The 8,765-nt window shown below is 34.8% G+C and overlaps 1 protein-coding gene across 6 annotated transcripts; it reads right to left on the bottom strand.

The window, feature by feature from the left end:
- Window positions 1-221: 221 nt before the first annotated feature.
- Window positions 222-8,525, bottom strand: LOC129300846 (uncharacterized). 6 transcript variants are annotated; one of them, XM_054939440.1, is made up of 14 exons: window positions 8,242-8,525; window positions 8,075-8,147; window positions 7,872-7,974; window positions 7,360-7,446; window positions 5,632-5,678; window positions 4,759-4,816; window positions 4,372-4,488; window positions 3,980-4,102; window positions 3,243-3,336; window positions 2,553-2,647; window positions 1,702-1,794; window positions 1,321-1,529; window positions 828-1,035; window positions 222-469 (listed from the first exon to the last, which is right to left on the bottom strand). In XM_054939440.1, the coding sequence occupies exons 2-14, from the start codon at window positions 8,096-8,098 to the stop codon at window positions 417-419; spliced, it is 1,311 nt and encodes a 436-aa protein (XP_054795415.1). In that variant the 5' UTR covers window positions 8,099-8,147; window positions 8,242-8,525; the 3' UTR covers window positions 222-416. The 6 variants fall into 6 exon arrangements, with proteins under 6 accessions (XP_054795415.1, XP_054795421.1, XP_054795417.1 ...); XM_054939446.1 differs by lacking the exon at window positions 8,075-8,147 and adding an exon at window positions 5,303-5,394 and having other exon boundaries at window positions 8,148-8,522; XM_054939442.1 differs by having other exon boundaries at window positions 3,986-4,102; window positions 8,075-8,524.
- Window positions 8,526-8,765: the final 240 nt, after the last annotated feature.

Here is an 8,765-nt window from a genome sequence, read left to right on the forward strand (position 1 = left end):
TCACGTCCAAAGGAAATATTCACAGATCAAGAAACCTTGTAAAACCATATATTGTGCAATCCTCTACTGCAATGAGCCCGCTGCTGCATTCTTTTCTCATTTGTTATTTAATTCGTTTATTGAGAACTCTGGGTCGGTCTTAAAAAATAGCTAATGAAAAGGGGAAATAACACCTCACTTGTATTAGCAAGCAACAAAAGCATAAATTCCAGACAAGGAACTAAAAAATTTCCGAACTTTCATTCTATATATAGCAGAGATCAGAGTTCATTTACAAAGCAGATGACACTGATAGAATAAACAATTTGAGAAAATTGCTTTATCAGCTTCGAAAAAAGGGATGCTAAATCCTAACCTCGAGTATTAATTGAACTATAATTTCACCTAGGGGAAAAAAATAAATCCCTCCAAGATTACTATATAACAGGAACACTCCCCTTTGATTGCTGAATTGTTCTCATTGGATTTCCTACAAAAGCAAACATATCACTCTAGTGTACAACTTGAACTTATTCCCGTCATCACAATAATCTAACTCGAAAAATAACAACGATACAAACATGCTATCCTGTGTAAGACAGTTGTTCATTTAAATTCAATCAAGGTAGCAATGCATCATGTCTATTTGTCTCTTTGTCAAAGCATGCACTTTAATGCCAGTCATATCACCTCAGTTAACGCTGTGAATCCACTGACATTCTTATAGTCAGTCAAGAGACATTCTTTTAATGGTCTCTGAATCTTCTTAATTAAGGATATGTTAAGAAAATGGCATTGAAAAGTTAGTGAAATAGTGAATGAGACCAAAATTGAATTTACAAGATTACCTGTGTTGCTTGCAAAAGAATAAGGCTTTGGAAGAAAGCTGCTTCTTGTCAAACCAAGATGAGGAGCTGCAGGCCTTGAAACATTAACAACAAACTGATTTGGCAAGTTGCTAGCCGGTAGGTCTTCTGCCTTACGCAAGCAAATGTCTGAACTTTTCGCAAGAATATGATTAGGACTTCGCACTGAGCTCAAATTTGGCAAGAGGCACTGTTTTCCGAAAGAAATAATGATGCAAGTCAGAGCTTGTTCACTTACCAACTCAAGACAGGAAAGTATAGCCGGACAATAGATATCAATATCATATGCTTCCTTCTTTTAACAAAAAGACAAAAAGACAAAAGAGAGACCCAAATTTCATGCTGATTTTCAGTTAGATCATGCATGCTTCATGTATACAGTCAGCATTAGTATTCCAACAAGCCACATAACCTTTTTGTTGAAGGATGTGATAAAAGTAGCTAACCTAAAATCATACGAGAGAAAATCAAATACCTCCGTGTTATCATCATCCTTTTGTCCAAATGAAGGGTCTATATGATGTGAATCTTGGAACGCTAACGTTTCATTTGAGGACTTTGGACTGGCAATATCTGTACATAATTCATTGCTTGATTCCTGAAAATAAAGATGACGAAGAGCTGCACGCAGACGATTGTTCCTTTGTGAATAATACACCTTGGTAGCAAGGGGTGCAGGACCGTCTAATTCAATTGAAACATACGTTGTTAGCAACACACGAGAGGGAGAGAATGGCAGGATATATCAGAAACCATAAGAATTGAAGAATAAGGAAATATTTAGAAAAGGTTACACAAACTTTCCACAAGAATTATAGGGTTAACGAATTAACTGAACATATATCATCCATAATACCTCTCTTTGTAAGGTGTTGCTCTTGGACAAGCCCAAAATTTTTATGGCTTGGATCTCCATTTTCAGAGACAGTTCTTTCCAACATATCCCCACCTGAAAAACAAAACAAAATAAATCAAAACCCCCTCCCTCAAAGATGATCATACAATACAGTAAGAGTAGAATCACCATAAAGTTTTTTGAAGTTTTAGACCTGAGATTACATAATAAAATAAATTAAAAAAACTAGGTAATGCCTCCCTCCCACAAAGATGATTATACAATACAGTAAGAGTAGAATCACCACAAAATTTTTCCAAGTTCTAGACCTGAAATTACATCTTAGCAAAGTGTGCACTGTGTTTATTACAAATGAAAGTCAATAAGAGCACAGGTGTAGATAAGAAAAGATCAGTTTCAGTAGTTACTTTTTCCGTTAAAAGAAGAATCAAGTAGAATGAAAAAGCAATGGAATGATTTTCTTTAGACATAGAACAATTGATGCCTGTTTGCCTGTGCTAAATAAAAAATATGACACTAGTGCCAGGGAAGGGCTGCTTTCTCATTTTGGTCCCTTCTCAAATTTCTATCTTCTAGTCGACCCTTTCATGCCCCCAGTATGCTTCACATCCAGTACAAATACAATGTAAAGAACAACCAAGTAGAAGCAAATTAAAACATTCATATGAGCCAGTTTGGGATGATATTAGGCACGGACCCAGAATTAAAACTATGTATATTTTTTTATGATCAAAATTATAATTATCTCCCTTGTTAATGATAAAATATTGACCAGAATGTACAAGAAAACACTCATCCCCATAAGTTCTGACTTCAGATGTAACAAACAACTTCAACAGACATACACGCACCTTTGCAAGTATTTTTATTTGCAAAGCTAGCTGGTCTTGTTATTCTAGATTCTGTTGCAGGACTTTCTGGTAGAGGTGAATGTACTCCACCAATCCTGCAGAGAAAGAATGAGCACAATACTTGACAAACAAAGATGCTTGAAAGCAGCTCAGGTGGTAAAAATGAGTAATCCAAGGTTCAAACCCTCCTAATGTAAATTTAATATATATATATATATATATAAAGCGTAAAAACTGCATAATGAGTAAGATGGGTTGAGTGAACAGTGTCTTAAAATTTAACTCAGTTATCTACAGGGCTTTCCCGCCAGCAGTTTGGAATAATATAGCATTCCAAGCATATCATATGCATCATAGCTGGTCTTGATTTCATAAAGATTGAATCACAAGCTTTTTATTGAGCCTGACGCCAAAATATTTCATTGTTGATTTAAAACTTCTTGCTAGGCTAGCAACGGGTTTTCTACTTGATGAAGAACTACTTTTTGAGAGGAGGGAGATGAGTGGGAGATATTCAACATGAAACAAGGTGTTTGAAAACGTTTTCTATTGATTATAATCTTTTCCCCCGAAGACACTGAAAAAGAACAGATTTATTGAGCAACACATTTTCTAGGCACAAGGCAATAATGATGTCAAATTGATCCGACTTCAACAATTAAAAATGTCTTGAGAACTAAGAAAGCATACAATTTACGGCGTTTTGTTGGAGGTTGCATTACAGAAGCTGGGTGATCTCTATTTCCAAGTTTAAATCCTGTACCATCCATCATAGATGCTGCATCTACATGAGTATTTAAGGAAATTGGTATTATGATGAAGCTTTCAAATTAATTAGCACATCAGCTTTACAGCATAACTGAAATCTTTAGCAGAAACTCAACATTACTCCTTCAAAACAAACCCGTTAGATATACCCGACCAAATTGCCAAGAAAATAAGCTTAAAACTATATATGCGACCCATCACCCATCTCAACCTAAGGATGTTTAATGTCAACTACCTACATCGCATTATCTGTGAAAAAATATATTTTTGTTCCCATTCTTTAATCAATTTTGAAATAAATCAATAAGCCACACTTCCATAGCGATATACTTTTCCAACAGCAAGAGGATTCAAAGGGAAGAAAGTTAATTTTTCCATTACAAAAATCATGTTCAAGGCATAGCTAAAATTTATTTGGTTGTTGGAGGAGGAAAGGTTCAGAGTGATTAAATCAAATACAAGTTATAAGCATTGCAGCAATCATGTTTATCTGGCCTGGATGTCATTGTTTTTCCAGAAACTAATAAACAAATTGATTTGTCCAAGCAAAACTTGATACATGCAGCAAACTGGGTTAACCATCAGCAAAAAGGGGGGCTAGGAATGACATGTATGAAGGATGAGAACAGAAAGAGTAACACAGGAAAAAATGTTTTAACCTTTACCATCGTTGGAATAGCAAGTGACTCTAATTTGATCATTCATATGGGATGGTGGCACAGCGGCATCAATAGAATCCACAGCCTCAGCCCTTCCCTCCTCCCCAACTGCTGGAGCTTGATCTTCGAGAGGTTAGGAGGTACAAATACTTATATTACAACTAACTGTGATTAGCATGTAATTAGAACAACTAGAGAAGACTGCTTTAATGAAATTAAGTTGAAGGTACACCTAAAATAATTTTCAAAGGACGCAATAATTACATAGAATATTCAAAGGTAAATAAATCATTAATTTACTTTCACTTTCAGCAGATAAAATCAGGGATGAAACTTAGCGCTAAACAGTATTTGCAGCTGAATAATTAACTCGATTATTATCATGTGGATACTAGCACAAGAAGTTGATGATAACTTTTTCTTTTCTTTTCTGGGGGGCTTTCGATAGCCCATGCTGCCATCAACCTCCAAAATGGTTTGTTCTGCATACTTTAATGACCTACAAAGTTCTGAAGAGTCGGCAGCAAAGAGAGACAAAGAAAGTAAAAACCAATATTAGTGATTTCATACCCTTTTCACATACAAAAGGAGCCCAAAAATAAGAAGCCGGTTATAAATAGCCAGAATCATATGCAGACCTATACGAAATATGAAACTAATAGAAATAGATGCACAGAATTTTTTATGGAAAACAAATGAGCATTAATGCCACATGCTAACAAATTGTGAATTCTCAGACCTCATGCAAAGGGCCAAAGATAAATAAAGTCCAGTCCCACCTGCATGAGCAGCGTATTGGCTGGCCTGGATGGGCTTCTTGCAAGCATTGCAACATACCTTCAAAATTATACAAACAATCAATTATCTTAAGTGAAAGTACTTTATTATCAAGGAAATAATGTCAACACACACATTTTTTTGTGAATAACATACACACATATTTACATATGTCAAGCAATTATACAATTTAAAAAAGTTGATATGAAAGGCAAAAATTGCTTCCAATGAACCATGCAGGAGGCTGTCTATGTGATGAGTATGACACTATGTAAGGAGGCAGACATCAAAATCAAAAACTGTTTTTCTGTTGACCAACAAAAACTACTTCAGAAACAGGAGCCCCCTTCTTGTGGCATACAAGAGAAACTCCTAATGAATAAAAATCAAGCAAGAGGTCAAAGCAGCTATGACCCTTGCAAAGCAATAAGCATCACATGATTTAAGAAAGGAATTGAGTATTTCACCTAAAAAGTTCGAATAACAAGGTATCAAAGAATGCATCACATGCAAAAGCAAAGAGCTTACACAATAGTGACAACTTACAGAGCTTAAAGAATGCAGTAAGTACTCTGCCCCATTCCCTACATGGTGCATGCACACAAATGCAGATTTGATTATCATATCCTTTACTCCAACTATCAATAGTACAAGGTGGCTAGGGTCATACATTGTTTAATAGTTTACAAAAAAGACAGACACTACAATCATAACACGAAACTGAATATATGTAAATTAAGGTAACTAGAATACATTAAGCTACAGTTGTTTCAGGGGTGTTTCCCAATAACATTTGTGTATGCATTCTATTCCCAGTAACTAAATTTAATGCCACTAGCGTGGATTTAAAAAAGTTAACAAGAAGCAAACCTTACCAGCTGCAAGGGATCAGACATAGGTCTCAAACCATACACATGCATATCTGCAATAGAAAATACACTAAGCAGTAGTGTGAAAAGCTGAAAACTAAAAAAAGGAGAAACAAAAGACAGGCATAAATATCCCATATTTTAATTCAACGAGTTCAGATTGAGGGACATAACTAGTTCCTCCTTCTCAAGTTCTAAAGTGACAATGTGAAAGAATTGAAGGGCAGTACCTTGAGCTATTGAGAATATAACCAAAGTTATCAGCATAGAGCAATTCACAACCCAAACCTTAGATTCATAATGAATCTTAAAGGCAATGAAATGAATTGATGATTGAATTAACCATAAATGAGCAATTCAAATCAATACACAGAAGCACAATTTTACAATTCAAAATTGCATCAAAACAGTGAGTTGGTGTTGGTTTGGCTTGCCGTAATGTTGTTAAGTGTTGGCTTATATCTTGAAATTAAAAAAAAAAAAAGCAAATCAATATATTACTTGAGATGATTTCAAGAATTAATTACTTACGAATTTACGACTAATAAGCTAACCCATGACCTATGTTAAAGAATTTTTCTTATCTTTTTGGTTAGATTTACTATCTTGAGTGTTTCATGCATATCTTAAGGATTAAAACATGTCATATTTCATACATGAAGTTATTTTTTAATTGTTGCAGAATCTTATGATTCAATGCATGCTATGACTTGCAATTCAAAAATACACTCTCCAATTCAAATATCTATCACTATTTGACAAATATGAATGTAACAAATTAAACAGGCATTTCTTAAGGTATGCCTGTTGCACATAAATTTGAGCTTTGGGACCATTTATTATTTCTCTAAGCATCAGTGTTGATGTGAAATTTCTTCTAAGAGAGTTCAGTATCAATTTAGTGAGAAAGTTTCAGGTGCAAAGCTGTAAGCTAAGTGAAATATAGAAATATATATATATATATATATAACCATTTTTTATAGCAGTGCATAAAACCAAGTTTTACAGTTTCTTGATTTCACTAGGCCATAAGAAGGGATGATAATAAATGGGCTCCTGTAGCTCTGTAAATAGGGATACAAAGGGCTAATAGACTATACTAAGATTCAAACAGATGTATTGAAGTATGAGATGACACCTAGAAAACTTTTGCTCCTTAAAACAAGTCCACCACAATTTCTTTCCAATCCAAGACAATAGTACTTCTATGACTCACAAAAGGGGGATGTACATCTGTGTGGGTTAATTTAAGAATATCGGTTTTATCATCAGTATCTTCTAATTTCACATTGTGAATTAATTTTTTTTTTAATAATGAAGTTCCTATACTCATGAGTTATAAAATCTTGTTAAAGTAAGAGATAGTCTACAATTAATCACCAGGGCTGTCCAACATTATAGAAGTCTGCATGTTATACACAAAAATTCAAATAAACAAAAAGGAGACAAAATAGAATGGCAAAGTGATGCATGTTTTAAGTGTTATTCATAAAAAATTTAACCAAAGGCAAAAATAGAAGCAGGATAGCAAAATAGAATATACAAAACAAGCTAGTGCAGCCACAACTACCAATGGCGCATTGAAGAAGCCTATTTTCAACAAAATAAATGGTCATATAATCATTTATTCAATTTTAAAGAGAAACGTCTGAGCAATGCATTGACAGAAATTGCCTTTATTCAGTAATCAAATCAAGCCAAAACTAAAACGATGAGTATAATGAAGGTGGACACCTTCTTCATCAAGCAAATTTGCTTCATCTGCATCTCGCAGATCTCTGAAAACGTATTCAGCAGCTGACTTCTGATGGCCAATCTCCTCTTCCAAAGATTTCCAACGAAGTACAATGTTGATCAGATGTTAAAAAGAATAATAACTGTTTCTCTATTACTTTACTAAGTACACATTGCGAAAGCATACAAAGCTAAGCATAATCAACAGGCTTACGAAAAAAAAAGGAGAAAGTACATTTTATCCCTCAACTGAAGCCTGAATACAATCAATGTAGTTAAAGATGAAAGACGCCTTCAGGGGGTTAGACCTCTAAAAAAGGCGTATTCTTATCATACGTTTTGAATAATATTCGACAAATATTTAATTATTCAAACAAAATAATTATCAAATAAACTAATTTTCTAAGGCCCGATCTTTGACAGATAAACAATAAACTCCCTCCATTCAAAATTATAAGGCAGTTTTAACTAACTTCCAACCCTAAGAAAACAGTTAACATCACTGAAACTACCTGCCCTAGTTTGGGAGAACCTGCCAGCAGCCAGAAGCCTTGCAATGACTGCCATTCTCCCACTCCCAAACGAGCATACCATTGAGAGCAGGATATGGTATATCTGCACATTACAACAATCACATCACTTTCAAAACACCTATATCTAAACAACCAATTTCATCAAAAATACCAGCCAATCAGCAAAGCGCCGAAATACAAACCACGTATTTGCAAAAACGAAGCATCGGAAATTTTAAAAAAAATATCCATCGCAGTAACAAAGCAGAACTTCACCTTAAACCAAAAGAAAAAGGATAGACCAATAGACCAATCAGAATCCTATTAAAAGGGGAATAAATCCGAAATTTGAAATCAAATAGGGAAATACAGATGATCTCAGAGCAATGCCAGTGCAGAACAGGGGGAAGGAGCGGCAGCGAGCAAGGTCGACAATGGCGGGAACGCAAACCCTAGAAGACAGAAGAAGAGAATTTATTCGTTGCTTGGGAATGCTATTTTGCTCGCACGTAAAATATGGACTCTTCAAAGTCTCTCTCTCTCTCCTCCGCGGGGAGAAGAGGGAGAGATGGCAAATCCAAAAAAGAGAAGCTTTGTCTGAAGCGAGCTTGGCCGCGCGTATAGAAGCGTTTAGCTTGGCCAATAACTCCTACCGTACTCTGCACCACACTGTTATCGGCTACGCTCCGCCACTCTCTTTAATTCAAAACGTAAAATATTAATTATTATTAATAATTAATATATATAATATATATATATATAATCTATAATTTAATAAATTATTATTAATAGGTTATAAAACTAGCATAACAAACTAGCAATCAAATTGAGAACTGGTGCGGAGAATTTTAGCGGAGAATTGAGAGAAGGTTTTGTTTTACATCCATTTTGGAT

The sequence above is a fragment of the Prosopis cineraria genome, unplaced genomic scaffold (assembly GCF_029017545.1).
Source record: "Prosopis cineraria cultivar Desert tree isolate PC_DT_omini unplaced genomic scaffold, ASM2901754v1 PC1773, whole genome shotgun sequence".
In the NCBI taxonomy this organism is placed as follows: Eukaryota; Viridiplantae; Streptophyta; class Magnoliopsida; order Fabales; family Fabaceae; genus Prosopis; species Prosopis cineraria.

What these genes read in the sequence shown, in the direction of transcription:
- LOC129300846 (XM_054939440.1), bottom strand. Translation starts at nt 8,098, where the DNA reads ATGCTTCGTTTTTGCAAATACGTG. An exon ending in TGTCTGATCCCTTGCAGCTG is followed by an intron (nt 4,817 to 5,631) that starts GTAAGGTTTGCT and finishes ATAATTTTGAAG; the next exon opens with GTATGTTGCAATGCTTGCAA. An exon ending in AAATAAAAATACTTGCAAAG is followed by an intron (nt 1,795 to 2,552) that starts GTGCGTGTATGT and finishes TTTGTTTTTCAG; the next exon opens with GTGGGGATATGTTGGAAAGA.